Raw genomic sequence first — 24,316 nt, 5'->3', positions numbered from 1 at the left:
GTCCTGTTGTATCTGAGCCTTAACTGCTCTTGTGGGTGCACTCCCAGCAGTGCCAGGGTCTCCTGAGTGAGGAAGCACTTGGAGCATGGAAGTCCTCTGTGTATTTTCTCTCTATTAGGATTTTAATATTTGTTTAGTGCCTTCTGCACATACATCACCCCAGGCCTTAAAGACACCACGTCCTGTGTTTGCAGTGTGATGGAGCCTGGCACCATAAAGCTTTTTCACCATCACTCCCACAAATCTGAGCAGATGTGGTCAGCTGTGATTTAATTATTTCAGCCCTTCTGTACAAAGCTGACTAATTAATTTTATTTAAATACTGCCCAAATACACAATGTTACATGTATACTTAGATAAATATTTGTGTGTGTGTGTCTCTATGTGTGTGTGCCAGTGCAGTGTTGTTTGGTTTGGCTGCTCGTTGCTAATTTTATATTTCTAATTCAGGGAGAAAAGATCTTTTATCTCATCAAACCAGCCTCTGCAAATATTTCTCTGTATGAACGCTGGCAGTCAGCAGCAAATCACAGTGAGATGTTTTTTGCAGACCAAGTAGATAAATGCTACAAATGCACCGTTAAACAAGGCCAGACACTCTTCATCCCATCAGGTGAGCAGGCTGGGGCAGGAGGCTTTCCTCATCCTTTAGAGTAGCACATCCAAAATGCCAGAGGGCTGGGATTTGACAACTTTCTGTGACAAAGTATGAAGTCTAATTCTCAGTAGAGGTTTTATTTCATGTGCTTACAAACAAAACAAACCAGAACTTTTACTGCTTTCTATTAGTATTTTAGCAGCCTTTTAAAAGTAAAACAAATAGGTGGAGTGTTCCACTCAGGGTCTAGCTGGGTTGTTGTAACTCATGAGTTCTCTTTCCATATCCACCATGACATTGGTGCTTTCTGACATCTAACAGACAGTTTACATCGAATGAATTTGCATTCTGACCATGGCACCCCCAAATCCTTGTCACAGACAATAATCCCCTGTGACACTCAGGAACTACAGGTGCTTGCACAAGTGTGAACATGCGTTTATTGTTGCACATGGAGCCAAAGACCTTGGTGTCACAGATTTTTACGGGTTAGTTGATAGACTCAGGCTTTCACTGGATATTGGGGATGGTGCATTTTGTTTTTCTTGGTTCCTGGGAGGATCTCCACGAGGACAGGAGGTAATCAGAAAATAGTGGAGGGCTTGAAATGAACACAGTTCTGCTTCAGCCCGTCTCCCTCACCTTCCTCTCACCATAGACAATAATTTCCTCATTTGCATTGCTGTTTCCTGCCCTCCCTGTTACCTGTCGAAACTGGGACAGGGACTTTCTGTCCCTCTGTGTGCATTTAAATGAAGCAGAGCCCTCCTGAGCCTTCATCTGAGTGCAGGCAGTGACAGCAACCAGTGCTCAGGAGCACTGGTAGTGACCCACAGTGTGTCAATAGATTCTTGCACCAAACGTTTACACACTTGAATTTTACCTTGAGTGTAAGAAGTGGAAAGTAGGTGTTTCTTTTATGACCATCTGTGGAGCAGATGGTGGAACAAACACAGAGCAATTTATAGAGAGTCACTAACTTGAGTAGATTTTTGTATGAAAATACGTGTTTGGAAAACACCTGATTCTGACACTGTGGTAAAGCACATGTCAGGAGCTGTTACAGGGTTTTGTGGAGACAGGAAAGCAGATGCCATTATGTAGCAAAACAAGGAAGGGACCAGAGGCAGCTTTCTTCAAAGTGTGTGTGGTTCTGGGGCTGGGCCGTGCGGGTACCTAGGGAGTAAGGTGCTCAGTGAAGTACAGACATCATGTTGGGATTAAAATCTGTGGTACTGGCCTTGGAGATTTTGTCTTGAGGAGTCTTCTCTCTCTTTTAGGTTGGATTTATGCAACTCTAACACCAGTAGACTGCCTGGCCTTTGCAGGACATTTTCTACACAGTCTAAGCGTGGAAATGCAGATGAGGTAATCTGCCTTTAAAATCTGAAGTTGTGTAGAGGCTCAGTTTTTAATAAATCAGTAATAATGAATCATTGACAGTAACTTTGGTGTAGCTCTTGGGCAGTTTTGGATGGTGCACCCACCTTTGTCCCCTCTGGCTGTGTTCCCTCGTGCTAATCCCTCCTGAGCTGTCCTTACACCTGTTGCACAATGCACGGGAGGATACCTGAGGTGCCTGGCTTGATGTGGCCACATCCTGAGGGAAGAACTGTTGCAAACTGCCTGGAGTTTTACCCTGGCACCTGCCATTCATTGCTGGATAATCCCCGACCTGCTCAGCTGGGCTCTCTGCCCAGTGTCAGACAATACAAGCAGTTCTTTACTGACTCTGGGCAAATAATGCAATAAAACCATCATACATCTGTATCTCAGTATTTCACTAGTGCTGTCATGTTTTGCTTTTGGCCTGATGCCAGCCTCTGTGGCAGCAGGACACAGAGGGGACGCACTGCAAAGTGACCCTGGGACTTCTGGGACACACTCGTGCTCTGCAATGCTCAGGTTCCTGTGGCTTTGTCTTGCAGGGCATATGAAGTAGAAAGGCGATTGAAAATTGTCAGCCTGACCCAGTTTCCAAACTTTGAAACGGCGTGTTGGTATATGGGGAAGCACCTACTAGAGAAATTCAAAGGTAAAACTGCATTTCCTTGCCTGCCTTGATGGCTCAGCTTTGGGGTCTGAGGACGGTTACCCTGAATTTATGCTGATGTCCACATAATGGGTGAACAGGTGGCCCAAACTGGTCTTGTTAGTGTTTGAAAACTGCTCTGAGCATACCAGCAGAACATGCTGCTCTGGCCCAGCTCACCCTGAACCTCCTGCCATCGCGCTCTGGGGGGGGACTCGAGCTGTCCCTCTTTCCTGTGCCTAAGGGAAGCTTTAAACTGCTTTACCAAATGGTGCTGGAAGTTCACTTCAGATTCGAGCTGCCTGTCAGTCTGGATTCACTCCCAGTTTCAGCCGAATGAGCCGTGGGCTCTGTCAGCCTGAGGCGCAGAGCAGCCCTCCCCTCTCCCTGCACCCCACGGGTCCCGGCTGGAGTACGAGGGCAGCTCTCGTGTGCAGGGGCCACAGGAGCATCAGCACGTGGCCAGCAGGAGCACTGGGAATTAAACCCAAGTTTTCTATGCAGTTCAAACACTTCCAAATCCGATTCCTGCAGAGTTGATCCAAACACCCATGTGTAAATGTTCTTTACAGATTCGGCCTTGCTTTGCTCTTTGCCTCCGTTTCTCCTACTATGAAATGTGTCCAGAGACACCCACCAGATCCTTCTATAACAAGAAAAATGTGTATAATTCATCCACAAGGTGCTTTTTCAGAATTCAGTCAGAGTCACAGGACCGCTGATGGTTCCTTTTTATTCCCAGAGCCTGGGATGGGTGCCCATGGAAGTTAGCTTGGGAATGGGAGCGGGGGGAGCCAAAGCCCTGCCAATGTAGCCTGAACTGACAGGAGCACAGGGTGGGAAGGCTCAGCTGGACCTGGGACACAGTAAAAGTATTGCTTATTACCATCAGGTTGTAGCAGGGATTCATTTGAGTTAACTCAAAGAGTTAACTTCAGCTTTCCCAGTTGCAGTTTTCACATTAAATGCTTTCTGTAAACAACTGTAGCTGTCAGCGGTTGAATGACACTGGGTTATTTCTCTGCTTAGGTTTGCATAAAGCTGGACAACAACCTCCTGCTCATCTCCTTCAAGGAGCAAAGATTCTCAATGGTGCTTTCAGGTCGTGGACTAAAAAACAGGTAGGAGAAGCAGCCTGGATTAATATTCTGTGTTTGTCAGTTGCTGGAGCAGAGAGGAAGTTCTGGAACAAATAACATCTCCATTGCAAAACATCCAGTTCTAAGATGCCAAAGAGAAGGGATTGGGAGAGCTGGGGGTGAGCAAAGTGATGTTGCAGTTGTGAAAATGCAATAATGTCTGAAAAAAAGATTATTGACTTTGTTGATCTGTTGGAACAATTAGTTACGCTAACATCCAGAACAGGGGGGAAAAGAAAAGGTTTTTCTTATTTGAACATCGAATGCAGTCAAGATTGATTTCAATACATAGGAAAAAAAATGGATGAGTCACTTCAAGAGGGTTTTTTGGTTTTGTTTTTGAAGAAAACATGCACAGAAACAGCAGTTTGGCTTTGTTGTGTTTTAGGCTTTAGCAGAGCATGAAGATGAACTACCAGAAAACTTCAAACCAGCACAACTTATCAAGGACCTTGCCAAAGAAATAAGATTAAGTGAGGTTTGTGCTGTTTTTGTAATATTTACTGTATTGGGGGTCTAGGCTATAAAATGCATGGAGGCATCATCCTTTGAGTGTGGTACCATGTCCCACTGGGTGGAGAGGTGTGACAGCAAGAGGTGACCGCAGCTGATTCAGTTCCTTTAGGAAGACATTGTGCTACATTCCACCCTGTTTCTAACCACATCCAGAGACCTTAAAACTGAAATCTATCTTGTCCTTTGATCCTCTCTGATGTAGTATTTAAGTTTTCTGATTGTCAGAATGGCAAGTTAGGCAGAAACTAATTTCTTTTTGATTAGTCAGTGTTAATTCTAATTGGGCAGCTATTTTACTGCTAATTTTTCCCGAGGGCATGAAATGTGATTCTGCTATATTTATCACATCAGAATTACATGGAAAGGGCTTTTGCTCAAGCTGATCAGCATTTTAAGCAGAAGACTGTTCATTTTATCCATGCTGTGTGGACAGGCTGTTGAACAGTCCCATGTGATGGTACAAGCCAGTGAGAGTTACATTCCCTATCAAGCCTCTGGAGCTACTCCAGGCCAGACTTGAGGAATGTGGAGGTGGGAGCTGGGGGTGGGAATTGGTGAGCAGAGCATTCCTGTGGCCTTGGTCAGCCTGACCTGTGCTGCAGATCCCCCTCCATCACATCTTTGGGGGTCTTTGGGGTTTGTTTCCCCACCTAACGGAGGGTGCAGGTGAATATCTGAAGGTCTGAACAGCTTCTGTTTTGTGCCAAACCACAGAACGCTTCAAAAGCCAGCAAAGCCGACACGAGTGCCAACACCACGGCCGAGGAGATCTGTCCTGTGGAGAAGGAGGAGGCTCCATCGCCCATCCAGGTCACCCCTCCGCCCCCACCTGTAGAAAAGGTCCCTAAAAAAAAGACTCCCAAAACTGTGAAAACCCCCAAACAACTCAAGCCATCCAAACCCCCGAAGCCTCCCAAGCCCCCAAAACCTCCCAAAACACCGAAAGTGAAGGGAGAAGGCAAAAAGAAAGGAAAGAAGGTGAAGGAGAGCCCACCACCAGCCATCCCCAACCTCGACCTGCTGGAGGCACACACGAAGGAGGCTCTGACCAAGATCGAGACGCCAAAGAAGGGGAAGGTGGGTCATGTTCTAACCTCTCCCTCTTCTCCCACCCTCAGAGAGATAAAATCACTCCATAAGTCTCATGCAGAAAGTAATGTGTGCAGCACATTGTGAAACCCTGGCTCTGCAGAAGCAAAGGGAAGGTTTGTAACTGCTGGCTCATTGCCCTCCTTTCACGCAGCTTTGATTTGATTTGAGTGCTTTCTTGGCTATTCACTGATATGGAGCCTCCCAGAAACCCACTGATATCAAGAGGTATCAGTGATGAAAGAACTTGTCTCTGAAGTGTCTCATCTGCCTGAGATGTTGCTCCAGAATGAGTGACTGACAATAGAACAGTTGTTTTCTTTCACTTTTGCCCGTGTAGGACAAGTTTCTTTTTGATGTCCTTTAATTCTGATGCCCTTTAATTCAGCATGAATTTTGTGAGTGGTTTCAGTAGGGGCTGGGATCCATCAAGGCACTGACAGAGGAATGGTTGTATGCTGTTTGTGAAGAAATATCCATAAATCTTTCCTAAAACATTTCTGAAGTTCTAACAGTTTGTGTGCAGTTTGTGAAACCTGTCATGGGGTGACAGACAGGGAGAGGAACGTGTTGGTGTATCAGGGAGAAGTGCAGCTGCTCTTCTGCAGACTCTGAAGGAGCAATATTTGATTGAATCTCAGTTTGGGGTTCAAAAAGAATACATGGGGGTTTTCTCAAATATATTTTCCATATAAAGCCCATGTTTCTGACGTGCCAACACTCTATCCTCATTCAGAGGACTTTTTCCTGACTTTTTTCCCAGGCTGCAAAGACTGTTTTAAGTGTTCCCAATAAGGAATCTGCAAGCAAGCAGAATGAGGTGGAGAAATTTGAAGTTCGAGAGCAAAATAAAAGCAAAACAGAAGCCAAATGGAAATATAAGGTAATGCCTCCTGTTAAATTCTGCCACACAGGGATAAGCCAAGGGTAGAGAATTGTTTGTGGCTCTGCCTAAGCAGAGAGAACAAGGCACTAACTTTCAGTTCCCAAAGAAAAGAAAATTAAGCAGAAAATAATCAATTAATCCCTGATAAAGGAAGAGGGGGTGGATGGATTCTTGTGCTGAATTGTCCATGTGTCTGTAGTGACACCAAACTGGTAACAGTGAGATGGTTCAGTGTTGATCCCTTTTGTCATTCTTGCTCTGACACAGTCCTACTACTTTAAGTCTGAAATCAATAACTCATGAGAAATCAGTAACTAATCAATAATTAACTAATAGCTAATAATCAATAACTAATTTTAATGTCATGAAATTAGAATTAATGAAATCTGAATTATGCCCCATGGATTAAAAGCTTGCCTTCCTTGGGGGCTAATGCAGGGAGAGAGAAATTCACTCGCAAAATAGAACATTTTGTCTGCAGGGAAAATTAATAGGGTTTTTGATAAGGGAAAATTTAACTGAAATAGCTCACTGAAATAGCTGTTCATTGTGAAGCTCTAGTGGGAAAGGTGCAAACAAATTCGCCTGTTACAAAATCCTCTGTTGCTTGCTATGTTTGGGGTAACTTATTTGGGTATTGGGAAGAAATACTGCGAAATATTGAAATAGTGAGGGTGGGGAGGCCCTGGCACACAGAAGCTGTGGCTGCCCCTGGATCCCTGGCAGTGTCCCAGGCCAGGTTGGATGGGGCTTGGAGCAGCCTGGGACAGTGGAAGGTGTCTCTGCCCATGGCAGGGGTGGCACTGGATGGGCTTGAAGGCCCCTTCCAACCCAAAGCATCCTGTGATTCCAGGATTCTATTTCTGTCTGCCTAAAGATGAATAGATTCTGAGGATACCTGGGAAGCTGAAACATAAATGACTCATTTAACTGATTGACTTACTTTGTTTTGGTCTTTTGATTTTCAGAACAGTAAACCTGATTCACTTCTAAAAATGGAAGAGGAACACAAATTGGAAAAGACGCCTTTATCAGGAAATAAGGACAACAAATTCACATTCTCTTTCTCCAATAAGAAATTGCTTGGGTAAGTAAAAACATGACAACACACATCAACTAAAAATGGAATTTGAAAGGTCATTATTAATATTTTTTATACAAGAAGATGAAAATCTGCCTTTCTGGTCAATGTAGAAAATACCCTATCACTACATCTACTTCTAGTGCTCTGGTCAGAATCCTATTTTGAGATATAAATCGTAGGGTCAGAAATGTGTTTGTAAAATTATTCTAATTGCTTTGGCACCCCTGAAAGAATTCAATTTGACTGAGATTTCTGCATAGAGATACTCATTATCTGTCAAGTCACAAGGTGTTTTCTACTCAGAGTGTTGTTACTGATTTGTAAATACTTTTTTTCAGTTCAAAGGGTGTCAAAACCCATCTGAATACCAGCGTGTTTGGGTCACTGCAGAATTTTAAAGAGGACAAGGCCAAACCCGTACGGGATGAATATGAATATGTGTCAGATGATGGTGAACTAAAAATTGATGAGTTTCCAATCAGAAGAAAGAAAAACACTGCAAAAAGAGAACTGCCCTGTAAGGATATTTCCTGGTTTGTCTTTACCTGCTCAACAAAGTCTTTGGTGGTGATTGTCCAAAACAATCAACATAGTCTTTAAAATCTGTGTGATTTATATTAAACCAAGCCATGTCTTACCTGTCAGTCAATGCAAGTGGAATAGAAGGGCTGCTTTTTGAAGGGAAAAAACCCGTGACTTTTTTGTTTCTTTTTATTTACTCAGTTTTATCAGATAAAAAGGAAGCCCTGCAGCACACTCCTGTTAAGAAGCCAAAGGTGGAGTCGGTACCATACAAGGTATGAGGTTATTGTACCTTCACGAGGAGGTACTCCTAGAACATGAGGCTCTTTGAGGTCCTTTCTGACCCAAACCATTCTGAGATTCTATTCCTGTGAGGTAGCACCTAAAGTGTTTGTTTTCCATCACTTGGCAGAGTCTCTCTGCTCATTATGGGCTGAAATCTAGAACACTTCTGACCCAGATGTCAGTGAGCCTGGCTGTAGCTCACCTGCAGCAGTGGGACAGCCCAGGTGTGAGTTTGCTCTGAGTTAGCACTGAAGCTCAATGCTGGAAATAAAATGACATTAAAACTAAATGTTTTGCCCAGCTGTGGCTAATACAAATTCACATTCTAACACCTGAATAAATCAGAAAAAGCAAAATAGTTTGTTAAGACAGAACCAAAGATGACCAAAATGTTTGACCTTAAGTAGTAAGGAATTCTTTTCACCCTGGGTTGTCTCTGGGACAATCTGGAGGAAGTGCAGACCTCTTTGTCCGAGTCAGTACCTGTGGTCTGGGGCCAGCGGTGCAGGAGCCTAAGGAGAGAGTCCCTGGAGGCAACAGACTGGCATCCAAGCAGTAAGGGCTGGTGCTGTAGCAGCCTGAAAGTAGGGCAGGAAGGGGGGAGAAACTTGTTTTATTAGACACCAGACTACAGTACTCAGGGATCTCAGCCCCAGAGAGACGGTCAGATGTAGGCAGCTCCTTCCAGGGCCTCACATGACACTGTCCCATTCCTCTGTTTGATCTTCCCAGTCTGCTGCTGTGGGGATGGCAGGGTGGGTCTGTCCCTGTGTCTGGGCTGTCAGCATTAATGGTCCTGTGCCTGCTGCAGGTCCAGGCTGGCAGAGCGTTTTCCTCTACTAGAGGGTCATGGTCTGCAGAGCAGGAGCAGGGCTGGGAAGGCAACACAGTCCCTGGAAACACCACTGTTAAAGAGGATTCATCCCATGAACAGGATCAGATCTCAAAGCTTTGGAAGAGGAAAGAAAGGCCTACCATGCCTACAGGCTGCAAGGAAATGGACTTTTATCATGTACTTGGTTTTTTCTTTTTTGTTGTTTAAAGAAAGCAAACTCCAAAGGCTAGCTCTGTGTCTTTGGAGGAGCAGCAGGCTGCAGGAATGATTGTTCTTATGGACCAGCTCAGTGAGTTTCCACCTTTTTTCAGCCTTTTCCTTGTTTTTGCAGAGCGAGGACTCATCAGATGAAGATTTGCTCCACATCGACACAGAGGCAAAGCCGGGACGCAATTCCAAAGTAAAGAAAGAGAGTGGAAGTTCAGCAGGAATTCTTGATCTTTTGCAGGCAAGCAAGGAAGTTGGGGGTTTAGAGTATAACACCAACAGGTACGCACCAAGGGATGCTTTTCTCTCTTACCTGTGAACAAAATTCCTCTTTTGTGGTTGTGTGTGAGTAAGAATGAATTGTGCAGCTTGGTAACTGTTTTTTCTCCAGCAAGTGAACTCTTCCTTTTTCCTGTGGTCTGGAGGGAGAGGTAGGTAAGATTTTGGTGGTATAATTTGAACAAAGAGAGGATTTCACGTCTGTAGATGCTGAGCATCAGTTTTAGCAATAATGCTGTAATAGATGAATCATTGAAAAGGAGAGAGTTCACTGAATGCAGCTTGAGGGTGGGAATTATGGTTTTTAATGTCGTGAGAATGTAACAAAGTAATCGAAATGGCCACCATTTCTCCCATGAGGCATTCTAAGGTGCCACAAATTCCAGGTGTTTGAAAGAAGGATATAGGAAAGTATCTACCCTTGCTCCCTTCTCTGGTTATCATTCTTCTTCCTACCAAGAAATAAGGCAGTGGGAAGTGCTTGGGTGAACACCTCTGCTTCCCTACAGATGGGGGGCACATGGAATCTCCTCTCAGTTCTGTTCTTGTCCCTAGTGGTGATGAAAAAGGCCAGTGATTTTACAATCAAGGCACATAATCACTGCACCTCTGCAGAAGGCTTCTCTTGACACAGCTGCTATTTCTAGAGATGAGATCTGATCTCCATTTAGTCCTGGTTTGCCTCTCTTGCTGCCCCTTCCCTGGCAAGGAGGGGTTGACCAAACAGCCACCTCCTGTGGTGGTGGAGAGCATGGGGAGAGGTGTCCATGTCTGCAGCATTTAGGAAATTGAGTACTTTTTATTGTCTGAGCTCAACTGGGTCAGTGGTTCTGGATTTTCCTGATCTCTTCAGATTTGGCCCCAACTCTTCTCCTGCTCTTCAAAAGAAATAATCACATTAACGCTTGTCTGTTTGACCATCCCTGTGAATTCCTTTTCCATTCTGCATTATGGTTCATGATGGGATGAGTGTTTATGTTGATTTTACAGCTACATTTTGGCAGGTCATTAGACACATCAAAAAATAGTTAGGTGTGTCTAATGCTGTAATAAAGTTGCCAGGTTAATAAAACTCCCATGCTGGAAGTTTGGTATAAAAAAAGAAAATTTACCAACTATTATAAGAACTCAAAGAAATCTTCCTTGGCCATGTGTACACTGCTGCCCGTTCTGTGGATAACACAGCTCACTGCATGCTTTGAAATGGTTCTTGACAATTCTCTGGCAATTTTGCTGTCTGCAAGGGGTTAAACTGCCAGAATGGAGCAGGACTCAGGCCTTTGCTTTCCCCCCTCAGCCTGGGCACTGTACCCAGGGTGTTTGAAGGGTCTGTGGTTTCTGAAATCAAAGTCACACACACGGTCCCGTCACCAGACTTGGCTGGGTTACTGCACCGTGTGGGGTGGTTCAGTGGGAATGTGTCATATCAATGCTGGCTCTGGGATAAACACTGGGTTTTGGCAGTGTGTGCTGCATCTTGATTGGAAAAAGCCCCTGGTAAATGTAATTACTGTGTTTCATTTCATAATTACGCTCGGCTCTTTAAATGGCCGTAACGTGCTTTTTAAAAATGAAATGGAGGAAACACGATATGCAAACACACTGTGTCGCAACATGATGCCCCTGTGGTCACGTCTGGCTCTCAGGAACAATTCCCATCTTTCTCTACTGGCAAGGCAGATTAAGGACAGGGAATGTGTGTGTTTATAGATGTGTATGTGTACATCGTGGGTGCTGCACAGAGCGGCCGTGCAGGTGGGATCTCCTCTCACACCAGCAGTCTGCGCATGCATCCCTGTCAGACCAGTGCTGGAGCTGCTGGATCCCAAGCAGTCACTTGGGAAGCAGGTCAGGGCTTTTTGTGACAGTGGCCTTATCTGAATTATGGGAAACTTTATTCTGTAAAATACTGGGCTGTCACTAGCAGCTGGCCACCCCAGGGGCCCTGATGGCATTACCTAGATTGCCCTAGGGAGCTGCAGCTCAGCTACGTGTGTCAGCAAGGCCGGGAGAGGGAAGGACAGAGCTCCTGCAGAAAGGCTGCTGTGAATGTGGGAACAGGCTGGAAGAACTGAAATGGAATATGGAAAAAGCTTGGAGGGCTGATCTTGAAAGGAGCAAAATTACTTGTTTTGTCCAGGTCTGATTCAAAAATGGAAGAAAACACGGGGTTTGTACTTGAAATTATTGGAGTTCCATACTTTTATATAACTGTGACTTCCACAGAGCCACCACTCAATTAGTAATATTCTGCTGTTTCTAAATATGAGGATACAGGTAGAAGACTCAGTAATTGCAGATGGAAGGAAGGAGATGATCTGCCTAGAGAGGTTGAATCCTTGAAGAGAGATGGCAGTGGTAGAGTTGGTGGTGAAGAGCGAGGCACCGACTCTCTACATGGTATCCTGCATGATGCAGGGTGTTGAGACCGTTCCTGTGCCCAGCCCACTGAGGAGGTGAAGCCTGAGTCCGTCAGTGCTGCCTTGGTCCTGTGCCCAGCACAGCTGTTTGCCTGGTCCCCCTGCTCTGGCGTGTGATCTTGGCACACCAGTGTTGATACCACAGTCCCCCCGAGCTTCCTTTTCTCCAGGCTGAGCCCCCCAGCTCCCTCAGCCACTCCTGGTGCTCCAGACCCTTCCCCACATCTGCTCGCTTCTGTGGACACACTCCAGCCCCTCAATGTCCTTCTTGTCAAGAGGAGCCCAAAACTGACCCCGGGGTTCCAGGTGTGGCCTCAGCAGTGCCAGGGCAGGGGACAGGCACTGCCCTGGTCCTGCTGCCCCACCAGTGCTGCCACAAGCCAGACAAAGGCACAGACCACTGCCAGTGTGTCTGTTAGAGTGTCCTCCTCTCTGTGCCTCCACAACAGCAGCTGACAGCCTGAGGACAGGAAAACAAGGCTGCTGGGCTGGAGGCAGGTCTGAGCTATCCCCCAGTGCTACCTCTGGTGTATTTGAAGGTGGCTGTGGGGATAGAGCAGGGGCAGGAGAACTTTGGCTGCTTTGTTCCTGCTCCAATGCTCTTTTCAAGTGTTTTTTTTAAGCCATAATTGTAACTCTCTGGTAGGTTACTTTCATAAATGTGGTTTTTTAAAAATCGTTGCTGAAGCTACAGAAAGGAGATATGGCTCTTCCAGAGCTTCAAAATTGCTTCCTGAGTCTTCTTGAAATTTTTTTGGCTTAGAAAGCTGAAATATTCCTGATGGAAGCGCACCAGGCACGTGCCCTAATGAGAAACACTCTGCCCCATGTGCTGCTCTGTCTCTGAGACATTTCCCCCTTTTCAGGTTGGTGTTTGACTCTCAGAACCACTGTTTTTGATCATATCCCACCATTTATTTGTTGGAGTTTGTGTTGCTTAAGGCAGTTCCTCTCTGATCTGCCCATTTAGTGGTCAGTATTTGATGGTCTGTTTGCAGTGTTTTGAGAGTCCAGCATTTGGAAAAACAGTTTAGGGAAAAAGACTGGAAGAAAATATGATAATTCCTTGTAGATGATGCAAAATATTCCTTCACCAGGGAGAAGGCAGAAGAGAAGGCATGATATCAGAGGGATTTACATGGCTCTTTCCTAAATAAGTTTTCTGATATTCTTCTATTTGTTGAGTCGTGAACGAACACAAGTCTTAACTCATTTTCAGGATTATGAATAAATGCCATTAGAGCCCAGAAACTTCCTTTAAGGTCTTGTACATTATTCAGAGCCCAGATTAAGCTCAAGTAGGAGAAAGTGACATGGTGCTGTTAATTCTCTTGTATGTTTGTGGCTTCTATTGCGCAACAAATGCATAACAAGTGTAACAAATATTGCCACAGCAAGGTTTTTTTGCATTTCACTGCTTGCCCAAACTCCAGAGTTCTGGAAATATTGGATGATACATTCTGCCAGTCTCAGAAATAACTTCCAGCAGCTCCTGGAGGGGTGGAAGCCCATGGCATGAACTGGAACCAAAGACTTCCAGGCAGTTTGGAGCAGAGCCCCCCACAACATCCCCCAGCAGTGCTGATGCATAAGCTCTCCTTTGACAGGAGATGGTAGTATAGATTATAAATAACACTATTAAAATATGATGATGGGGAGGAGGATGATTTGGTAATATAGAAAAATAGCATTAAAGATAGGTAGGTAGGTAGATAGATAGGTAGATAGATAGATAGATAGATAGATAGATATTAAAAGATGATGAGGAGGAGGAGGAGGAGGATGATGATGATGATAGTTGGTAGTAGAGACACTGTGCTGTTAGGAATTCTGCTGTGGGCTTTGGGAAGTTCCCTGAGCCCTGCCCAGAGCGCTGACAGCCCCCAGGGGCCTGCCCACACCTCCCTGGCTCCTGGGCCATCACCCCCCACATCTGAGGTGCTGTCTGTGGTACTCCTGTTCCATAAAATTCCCCACTGGCCCTGGTGGTATGTCCAGCTACTCAGAGGAATCAGGGACTCTCTCCTAGCAAAACTGCCATGGAAGGAGTGAGCTGTCTGGAGGGGTTGGTGTTTCTGGAATCACTGAGCTCCCCGGTGTTTCTCCCTGTGTCCCACAGCCAGCCACCTGCCTCCCCCAGCACTCAGGAAGCCATCCAGGGCATGCTCTCCATGGCAAACCTCCAGGCCTCAGAGTCCTGCCTTCAGACATCATGGGGCACCAATCAGGCCAAGAACAACTCCTTCTCCACACAAAACTCGAAAAAAGCTGGTGGTGGTGGCAACAAAAACGCCGGGAAGCGGCTACTGAAGAAAAGCACAAAGAACAGCATCGACATCGAGGATTACGATGAGGACCAGGACCACTTGGATGCCTGCTTTAAGGACTCGGATTATGGTGAGTAGGAGGGAAGCAGAGTGAGAGTGTGCCTGAGGTTGCATGGACCACCTGTGAGTGTTGGCAAATGCCCTCTGCTCGTGGCACTTCCTCCTGCTCAGCCACCCTGCGATCAGCCAGGTGTGTGCGCAGGAGCAGCACACGGAACGGGATCTGCTCACCAAAGGAAGCAAAGACCATGGGACAGCAGACTGGCTGCAGAGCCCAGGGTCATACCACCATCCAGGCAGGCTGGATTTGAAGCATGGCACAGTGAGAAACTCTCGAGAAAGATGGAGAGCCCCCAAAACTGCAGCAGTCAACCCAGAAATGGGGGACTGTTCCAGAAATGTGGGTCAGGTACTGCTACTTGTGACAGAAGTGTCCTTGTCTGCACAGTAGCAATTAAACCTCCAGCTGAGAGGAGTAAGAAGTTGAATCTGTACATGGAAAACGGATCCAATGCTATTTTGAGTTCTGGCAGAGAAAGCAATCATCTGCAGCAGAAATGGGCACAAAGCCAGTTTGCACCAGTTACCCCAGTTCTGCCATAATTATCATGGAATCATAGAGTGGTTTGGGTTGGGAGGGACCTTCCAGGGCCATCCAGTCCCACCCTCTGCCATGGGCAGGGACACTTTCCACTATCCCAGGTTGATTCACACCCTGTCCAACCTGGCCTTGGACACTTCCAGGGATGGGGCAGCCACAGCTTCACTGGGCACCCTGTGCCAGGGCCAGGAGCGGGACTCAATGATTCTTATGGCTCCCTTCCAGCTCAGGATATTCTGTGATTATAGGGAAATATAGAGAGCCAGTCACAGTTTAATGACAGCAGCTCCCAAGAGTAATGTGTGGATGAGAGCAGAGGAAAGTCCCCTGAGTGTCACAGCTGTGACAGAAGTGCTCAATGGCACTTCTGGGGACCGTCCAGCTGTGGTGCCTGTGGTCACTGCACCTGAAGAGAGCAAGGGGGCCTCTGCAGGGCAGAGCCGTTTCCTAAACTGAAACTATTGCCTTTGTTTCCTACTGTAGTTTACCCTTCTCTGGAATCAGATGAAGATAATCCAGTATTCAAATCCCGATCAAAGAAAAGGAAAAGTTCAGATGATGCCCCTTACAGCCCGACGGGTAAGTGCTGTGGTCTGTGCTGCCCAGACCCAGGCTAAGTCATGCAAATCGCTGAAACCAGCCATTTTTCAAGGAGTGTGGAAACCGTAACACACTGTTAGTGATTTCTTTATCACGTGAAGGATTAATCCTTTCCAGCACAGTGGGAGGTGATCCATGCACTGGGATTGCTGCCAAGCAGTTTTAGCCTTCCTCCTTCAATCAGCTGGCAGGAAAAAGCCATTCCTTGGTTGGTTTACTTTTCCTCACACTCTTAGTGATAGATCAATTGGCTGCCACCTTAGCAGTGGTGTAACAGTGAATCAATCCCTGGACAGCTGAGTTGCCATGGATTTCAGGTGTTGACTGTGGGAACAGTGAGAGACGAGTGGGAATAGTCTCCTCCAGGCTCCGCCAAAGCTCATAATCTGGAAGGGTTTGATCTGTCCTGGGCTTGTTAGAGCTCACCAGGCAAGAGGGCCCCTATACCCCTTTGATGGCACAGTGAGAAACAGTGAGAGGGGACCCTCTCTGTCTGCTGTGTGTGACAAGCAGCCCATGCTTGGTCTTATCAGCTCGTGGCCCTGCATGTCCTCCCCCGGTTGTGGGGGAGCATCGTCCCTTTGGAAATGACACTCATAATCCAGGATGTGGGCACAAACCCACGTGGCTTTGGCTTCAGGTGGCTGTGGAGCTGCCCAGCTGTGTGACATCTTTATCAGCAGCCTCTGCCCGTGCCACTGTGCCCGGAGGCTGCTGGCTCTTGTGCCTTTACTCGCAGCCAGAGAAGGGAAGGGCAGAGGCTGCACCATCCCCATCTCTCCTGGCTGAGCAGGGCAGAGCCCCCTGCCCTGTGCTGGCTGTGCGGGCCCATGGGCACATTCCTGCCCCTCACCTGCCTTGCTTTCCCTGCAGCACGAGTTGGCCCCTCAGTGCCTCGGCAGGACAGGCCGGTGCGGGAAGGCACGAGAGTCGCCTCCATAGAAACTGGACTCGCCGCTGCCGCCGCCAAGTTGTCACAGCAGGTGAGAGGCTGCTTGGGAAGGAGGAGCTGTCAGGAAAGGAGAGCCCTGTCCCCAGCAGCAGAGCTGTGCCTGAGCATAGCGCTGTGCCAGCCCTCAGCAGTGTTTGGTCCTGCCAGTGACACGAGGGTCTGCAGTCTCAGGGAAATAAATGGGATGCAAGCCCAGCGGTGTTCCAACACACCTGAGCATGTCACAGGGCAGCAAGGGACAAAGCAAAAGCACAGGGAAGGATGAAGGAGTGAGAATGGCTGCTGGGGTAGAATAGGAGAAGGCTGCCCCAAAGGAGTGTATTTGACGTGTATTTGAGAGGCTGACTGGTGTGATTGCCTGTCTGTGCAGATTGGCTGCTGGGCAAGTGTCAGGGTTTGCTTCCAAAAATTTGATGAACTGTGAGCAAAGGGTCAGTTTAGGAAAGGAACTGTGGCAGTTTGGATGTTTGGTAAGTGTCCAGTCTCTGAGGGGGTCAGAGAAGCCCCATAAAGTTGACGTGGTGAGGCGCTAAGGTGACAAGGTCTGCTGGAGCGAGGTTGGTGAGGCACCTCAGCAAGCTGGTAGAGATGCAGGTTGTTGTGGCCTTGGGCTTCTGTGGACTACTGAGTAGAAGAGCTTTGAGGATGGTGGCAGGGTTTCATGAAGAAAGGAACTGAAAGTAGACAAGGGACACAGGACAGTGGCAGACCGCTGCCGCCCCGGTGTGCATGTCCAGCTGCAGTTACAGGTCAGGAGATGACATGTGTGTCCTAGCAGGAAGCAGAGGCTGAATCAGTGGGATGTTCAATATCCTCCATGCTGTTGTGCAAGGGTGTGAAGATCCCTGAAGATAGGAGGTGCCAGTTTTTGTGGAAGATGGAAAGATTTGCTCATGCTGACCACGCTGCTGTGCCAGGGCAGTGTCGGTGTGGGCCCGGCTGGCTGTTAAGGAACAAGGAGGCCCTGCACAGAGCGAGGACATAGAGGCACGAGAGGCAAACGTGTGTGTGCAGCTGTGAGCGAGACGGTGTTGGAGCAGCCCCCGAGCGCTTGTCCATGGCCAACTCCGCGGGTGTCATTGTATCAGGACCCTAAGCAACGCTGCTGGCCCTTGCCCTAGCTAAAGGTCTCCTGGGGATTAATCTGAGCTTCATCTTTGTCATTTTAAAGGAGGAACAAAAAGGCAAGAAGAAAAAAAATACCAAAAAGAAGCTATCAGCCCCCAACGCAAGCAAAGCGGCTCAGGAAGGCAGCTCACCCGAGCCGAAGCTGGAGTCACAGGCCAGCAGCCTCACAGATCACGAGTACACTGCAGGGGCCAGCACCTTTGGGGTCGCCCAGCCTAACAGGGGATCGCAGCCGATGGCACCCGGTGTTTTCCTCACACAGAGGAGACCCTCATCATCCTCGCAGAACAATGCCTCCGCCAAAGGTACCAGGAAATGCCTGGGGTTGTGGTGCAGGAGTGGGGAAGGGTGAAGCACTCGTGTACCCCGTGCCTTCCGCAGGGCCTTCACTGCCACGTGTGCCGTGGGCAGCTGTATGGATGCAAGTCAGATCCAGTCAGAGACAGGGCCTGTGGCCTTGACTGTCCTGGCACTGGGGGGCCAAAGAGGTGTTCTTCTGCTGGGCTGTTGGTTGCAGGGTGTGAGGCATCCCATGGCAGGAGCAGCGCCAAGCACGGCCCGAGCTTGCGAGGAGCACTGCAGGGTCACATCCCGGCCTCTCCAGCGACGCCTTGTCCAGGGGAAGATGCATCATGAAGGCTGTTCTGCCCAGGGCTGGGACAGGCGCTGTGGTGGTGGTGGTGGTTGTTGACCAGCTCTGTGCTGACTGTAGCTGAGCACGTTCCTCCCAGGACACGTAGAGCAGGGCACACTGCAGATCTCTCTGGAGAGTTGCCACAAGCGAGCAGAGGAATATCAGACCTTGGGAGTAACACAGCTGCAGCTGAAGGCAGGAGAGAGGAAGAGGTTGGTTGCTGTCTGCCATAGGGAAAGCATGAGAAAGCTGAGGCTGTCCTGGAGTCTGGGCTAGGATCTCCTGCTCTGCGCTTGAACTTGGCTCAGGAAGTGTAACTGAGGCAGGTGTGTGGGACAGGCACTGCGTAGCATGAAAGTTGTGTGTGATCCCACTGGGAAAGGCCCTGGTGACAAGTGAGGCAGTGTGGCAGATGTTTCCTGAATTCCAGGTATTCGAATGGAGCTGATTAGAGGTAGTGCATGGCAGCTTGGAGGGCTATAGGGGAGAATGTGTGTAGCCTGTGATAGGGGCTGGGGTTCTGCCAGGAGCTGGTGGTACCTGTGGCTCTCTGCAGAGCTGGAGTGGAAAGAATGTATTTGCCTGGAATTGTGCTTTTGTGGTAAAATGGTGGGAAGCAGGTCCAAGCCAGTGGAAGATGTAACGGGAAGACGATCCATCAGATCCAGATGCTGATGGAGCCCGGTGTGGCCAGCAAGCTGGGCAGTGCAGCAGTGCATCGTGCAGGGAACCTGGCCAGGCAGTGGATTCCACCCTGCCCTTGGGATCGCTCTGTCCTTAAAGGAGAGAAGGGGTCATTGCTAAGGGAGCGAGAGGCTGACCTGGCAGGGAGTGGAGGACCATTGGGTCTTCCTCCACAGGGTCTTAGGACAGCTGGAAGCTCTGAGGGGATGGCAGGGCTTCTCCTCATGGAGCACAGGAGAGTCCTGAGCATGGGGTCCACCAGTCTGGGTGATGGAGGCACTGTGGAAGGAGATGGTGGGATGACACAGAATCAGGGAGCTCTAGGATGGGTGATGTCTCTGGCACAGCAGGAGGAGAGGACAAGGAGAAATACGGAGATGTGGTGGTGTGTGGGTTGGTCTCAGTGTGGTGGGCGAGGGACCAGGCATCCTTGGGGCAATGCTTGTCCCAGGACTTGTGGTAGCACGTGAGCTCAGGATCCCTGTGCTGCAGGTTTCCTGTGCAGGAAGTCAGAGAGGTGCCCAGGAGCTGTGGGGGGTGTGTGTGTGTGTCTGTGTGTGTCCGTGTGTCTGTGTGTGTCTGTGTGTCCGTGTGTCTGTGTGTATCTGTGTGTGTGTGTCTGTGTGTGTGTGTCTGTGTGTGTGTGTGCAGCCTCTCCCTGAGGGGAAGGATGACACTGGTGGGGCTGGGTTGGACTGTCACCCTGTGGGCAAACAGGTGACCACGAGCAATGGGCCAGGGCAGGTGAGGGCGCAGGGCAGCAGGGCTTGCACTGCAGGGGCAGAGGGGTGCCTGGCAGAGCTGTGGGGGCAGGAGGGTGCCTGGCAGAGCTGCGGGGACAGGAGGGTGCCTGGCAGAGCTGTGGGGGCAGGGGGATGCCCAGCAGAGCTGTGGGGACAGGAGGGTGCCTGGCAGAGCTGTGCCTCCCCAGAACAGGTGTAGATATGTCCATCGGGGTGGCTGTGCACTGTGCCCCCAGCTCAGCGGGGCTGGCTCTGCAGGGGCCGTACTCCCAGCCAAGCCCTGTCCTGTGGCCAGTAACCCCTGAGGGGTGCTGCTGGGTGTCCTTGAAGGTGCTGGGCAGGGCTGGCAGCAGGGCCATAGAGGCAGGAGGCAGCTGGAGGGTCTGTGATGTGGGGTGGTGTGGGGTGGGCGTGGGTCCTCACGCCAATGCTGCTCTCCTTCCAGGGAAGCGCACGAAGAAGGGGATGGCCACGGCCAAGCAGCGGCTCGGCAAGATCCTGAAGATCCACCGGAACGGGAAGCTGCTGCTCTAGTGGCCCCAGCTCTGGGCCACCACCACAATAATCCCTTTAACTTTCAGCGGTCGGACTGTACAGAATCCTGCTATAAATATTTTTTAATATAGATGTCCTTTCTCAGAGTGCTGAGAGCGACTAGCCGCAAAAAGTTAATACTAATCTCGGCCACCGAGGAGCGTCGGGCCCCCCGCTCCGGCACCGGCTCCGGGCCTTGGGCCCCTGTTCCCGCCCGGCGAGCGGGCAGAGTGGGCGGCCACAGCCGGTGTGGCGGCAAAGCCAGGGGCAGGAAGGGGCCAAAGGCCACGTGGCAGGAGGAGACCGCAGGACTCGGCCGCAGGCCGAGGCGTTGGGCGGGGAGGTGGCGGGCACGTTTCTCAGGCAGCCCCCGCCGCCCCGCGCTCCCGGGCCCCTTTTCCTAGAATGTAGCTTGTACATAGCTTTTGGAATAACCACCGCCGGGTTTTTATACGGGGAGGGTCTCTCCGGGCGCTGCCCGCCGGTACCAGCTCTTTGCGTAACTTCTTGTACGAGGAGGGAGACAGTTATTTTACTAGCACCTTGTGGAGTGTTTCCGTGTTTTGTGACGATGTAATTTATTAATGTTTGTAGCTTTTTATATTTGTACATTTCTTATGGGCTTTGTTTATATACACACATTACCGGGGCGCGGCGCCTGCGGGGAACCAGAACCACCTGCCACCGTGTGCCAGGACCACCGGGGCCACCACCAGGGCCACCAGGGCTGCGCCGGCCTGGGCGTCGCGCCGGCTTTTTTTATTATGATTATGATTATTATTATTAGTATTATTATTTTTTCGCGACATGTACATTTCTAACAAAGTTTATCGTGGCTATCTATCTATGACGGTGTTTTATTTACCGATTCATATCAAATGCTCTTGTATCGACTTCACAAAATCTTAAGTAAACCTAGAGCAAAGTTTAAAAAAAGAAGAAAAAAAAAAAAAAAAGAAAGCAAAGTAAAACTATTTCAGGTTTTGTACACAATTGCCTGGGCCTGGCCTTTTTGTGGGGTCGGTGAAGGAGGGGTAGGGAGGCAGCTGGGGGTCCCTGAGGGTGGGTGAAGGAACAAGCATGGACCCACAGCTGGGACAGACAGGGAGTGGTTCCTCTGCCTCTGTCTCATCTGTCACCCACCCCCTTACACACCTGCGCTTGCTACAGCACCACGAGAAGCCCTGGTCAATTGGCCATGGCCTTGAGTGTCCCAGTAAGATACCTCACAGTCCACCCAAAGGTGTCCACCCACAGGCCCAGCACGTCATCTACCTCCCATGGACACATCTACATGCCTGCTTCCCTCTGCTTCCTCCCTCTTGGAGGTCACCAGGTGCTCCAGCCTTTCCCCTTCTTTGTGCTCGGTGGAACATGCAGCATCTCACCATTTATTCCTGACTGACCCTTGGGGTCACGTGCAACCTGCAGTTCCCTTTGTTGATGCAAGGCCATTCCCACCTCCCGCACTGCTCCTTGCTCTTGGACACTGTGAGCTGGCAGTGGCACGAGACAGCTGCAGCCTGCTCAGTTCCCTGTTCCCCTCTGATGGCCCCAAGGGGCAGGGGCCTCTTAAGGTGGATCTGGTGTGGCCTCACACCCCAGCCGGGTTGTACTTGCTTACGGGATAGCAAAGACACCATGGGATAGAATCGTACAATCTTTGAATCACAGAATGGTTTAGGATGGGATGGACCTTAAATTTCATATTGTTCCATTTCCTGCCACAGGCAGGGACACCTTCCACTGTCCCAGGCTGCTCCAAGCCCCATCCTACCCAGCCTTGAAACCTTCCAGGGATCCAGGAGCAGCCACAGCTGCTCTGGGCACCCTGTGCCAGGGCCTCACCCCCCTCGCAGAGAGGAATTCCTTCCCCATATCCCATCTAACCCTGCCCTCTGGCAGTGGGAAGCCATTCCCCCTGTCCGGTCACTCCATGCCATTGTCCAAAGCCCCTCTCCAGCTCTCTTGCAGCTCCATCAGGGATAGTCAGTGATGTGTTTTCTACGCTCTTACACTCAAAGCCCAAAAGAAGATGCAAGAGACCTGAAAAGTGTGTCACAGGCCAGGTTTTGTGGCTGTGTCCCCTTCAATTCAAAAGCAGTCTGAGTGTGATATTCCTTCATGGATATTGATTGAGATTTGATAGAGAAACAGGGGATTTGGCTCTCCCGGCATTCCCGTCCAGCATCCCGGTGTTCCAACCGAGCCATGACACCTGCAGAGAGGCGCTGGTGTGTCCCACACAGCTGGTGTGTCCCACACGGGTGGCACCGCTCGCTGCGGCGGCTCGGGCAGCGCCTGTCCCCGCAGAGCCCCGGCTCAGCCCCGGCTCCGCGGCTGCGGGGGAGCGCCGGCAGCGCGGCCTCGCAGGGACCCTGCGGGCGGGGCGAGGGGGCTGGTGGCGATATCGGGCGATCGCCAGCTGGGGGAGTTCACAGCTCAGAAACAGCCGCAGCCGGGAAAACGGGACCCGTTGGGATGGAGCCTCCCGAGCACCGCCCGAGGCTCGGAGACACGCGAGCAGCCCTGGCTCAGCATAAAATATCCCGAGCTGGACGGCACCCGCAAGGATCACCGGCTGAGGATGCGCTGTGACGGGTGAGAGAGAGCACCCACCCAGGGCACCCACCCAGGGCACCCACCCAGGGCACCCATCCCGGGCAGTCACACGCCGCAGAGCCTGGATGCTGCAGCCGGGAGGAACCGTGCACTGGAAAACCAGCGCAGAGCTGCCAGTCCCATCCAGGGACACGGGGGGACAGCGGCTGTGCCAGCCTCCCTGTGCAGGAGCCCGGGGCTGGCAGAGGGGCTGAGTGCCGGTGTGGGACAATCGGCTCACCTTAGGGATTACTTTTGCAGTGACTGGCAACTGGGAATTCGCAAAAGTGCTGCTCAATATGCAAAGGATGCCCTGGCCGGGGAAGTGTTTTCTGTCGCACATAAGCAGAGAGGCTGTTGGCTGCTCCTGGTAAACCATTACTCACAACATTTGTGTTTCTCCTGTTTCTGTCTTTTAACTGACAAGAATCGCTCAAACTGAGACATTTGGCACAACCACACCTTAGTCTCACAGACCCCACATTCATCTTTCCCCCGGTCGGGGCAGGCTCTGCCTGGGCAGCGGGCAGTGTGTGCTGCTTCCAGCAGTGGCCCGATGCCATCCCGCGCTGCAGGCGCCCTTCTTTCCATTACCATCTGCCACGGATCTGGAGTGCCTGCCCCACAGAACTCACAGCATTTGTGTAAACTATTTTGAAGTTTTTCTCTGCATATCGCAAGAGAAAGCCTTCTTCTCCTCTTCTCTTAAAAGTGTAATAATTATAATTAATTGGATTTCCTTCTGTTTCCAGCCTGTGGGGAAGGTGCACTTTGAGACTCACTTTTAGGTCATTCTCCTGTCACATACTTCTGTGCCCCAGCTCACTGTATTTGCTAAACATTGAGCTCCACGGTGTGCTCCTCCTCAAGGAGAGGCACGGACCAGCCTGGGGCTGTCCACCCCCCTGGCTCACTCCCTGGCTCATTCCCTGGCTCACTGGGCTTGCTCCTGGCTCACTCCTCCCATCACACGCTGCAGGTATTTGCAGAATGTGTGACCATGTGTCTTCCTCTCACCTTCAACTCAACCAAATAATTAGCAGTCACTTAGGAGTCAATTAGGTGACACATCTTGGAAGTCTTTGTGTTTACTCTACTCCTTCTTTTATGAGCTCTGTTTAGCAGCCCAAGGGGAATCCTTTCTTCCTGAGGTCACCAGGGCTCTGTGGTGATTCATCTTTGACTGGACTGCAGAAGAGTTCTCCACTCATTTCTCACCATTAGCTGGGCAGTGGGCACTGTGGGCCAGACCGCTGCTATGGCCACAGCTCTTTAGCAGGTACTGCTTTGTGGTCCCACAAAACCCACTGTGCCTTCAGGAAGACCCTGCCCTCCTGCTGTCTGTGGGGAGCACGTGGCTGTGCAGGGCCTGGTGTCAGTGCTGTCTCGGTCAGGGAGGCAACACAGACTTGTGTGTTGGGCTTCTAGCATCAGCCTGTTTGCGTAGTCTCTCCCACACACCTTCATTCTTAGTCCACTTTCCCTTTCCTTTTCCCTTTCCTTCCTGTTTTGCCTTTCTTCTCCCATTCCCTTGGACAGAGAACCCTAAAGATGATGCCTGTGGTGAGTGACACGGCTTCTTCCTTTACATGGTCACTCCTTGCTGGTAATGACTGATGG

General features: G+C 49.8%; 1 protein-coding gene across 2 annotated transcripts in view; it reads left to right on the top strand.

Annotated features, from left to right (window-relative positions):
- The window catches only part of PHF2 (PHD finger protein 2), a 60,422-nt gene extending 39,334 nt beyond the window's left edge, over nt 1-21,088 (top strand). Inside the window, exons 7-22 of one of the 2 annotated variants that reach the window (XM_048315653.1) lie at nt 451-613; nt 1,879-1,966; nt 2,527-2,633; nt 3,660-3,751; nt 4,158-4,247; nt 5,000-5,362; nt 6,138-6,257; nt 7,229-7,347; nt 7,683-7,861; nt 8,068-8,141; nt 9,318-9,475; nt 14,012-14,289; nt 15,304-15,399; nt 16,294-16,403; nt 17,544-17,805; nt 20,007-21,088. In XM_048315653.1, the coding sequence (XP_048171610.1) occupies nt 451-613; nt 1,879-1,966; nt 2,527-2,633; nt 3,660-3,751; nt 4,158-4,247; nt 5,000-5,362; nt 6,138-6,257; nt 7,229-7,347; nt 7,683-7,861; nt 8,068-8,141; nt 9,318-9,475; nt 14,012-14,289; nt 15,304-15,399; nt 16,294-16,403; nt 17,544-17,805; nt 20,007-20,095 (2,388 nt within the window). In that variant the 3' untranslated portion in view covers nt 20,096-21,088. The remainder of the gene's footprint in view (nt 1-450; nt 614-1,878; nt 1,967-2,526; nt 2,634-3,659; nt 3,752-4,157; nt 4,248-4,999; nt 5,363-6,137; nt 6,258-7,228; nt 7,348-7,682; nt 7,862-8,067; nt 8,142-9,317; nt 9,476-14,011; nt 14,290-15,303; nt 15,400-16,293; nt 16,404-17,543; nt 17,806-20,006) is intronic. The other variant, XM_048315654.1, reaches the window with a different exon arrangement.
- Nucleotides 21,089-24,316: the final 3,228 nt, after the last annotated feature.

Source organism: Corvus hawaiiensis, chromosome 11 (assembly GCF_020740725.1).
Source record: "Corvus hawaiiensis isolate bCorHaw1 chromosome 11, bCorHaw1.pri.cur, whole genome shotgun sequence".
Classification (NCBI taxonomy): Eukaryota; Metazoa; Chordata; class Aves; order Passeriformes; family Corvidae; genus Corvus; species Corvus hawaiiensis.
This window is presented reverse-complemented; position numbering and strand designations above follow the sequence as displayed.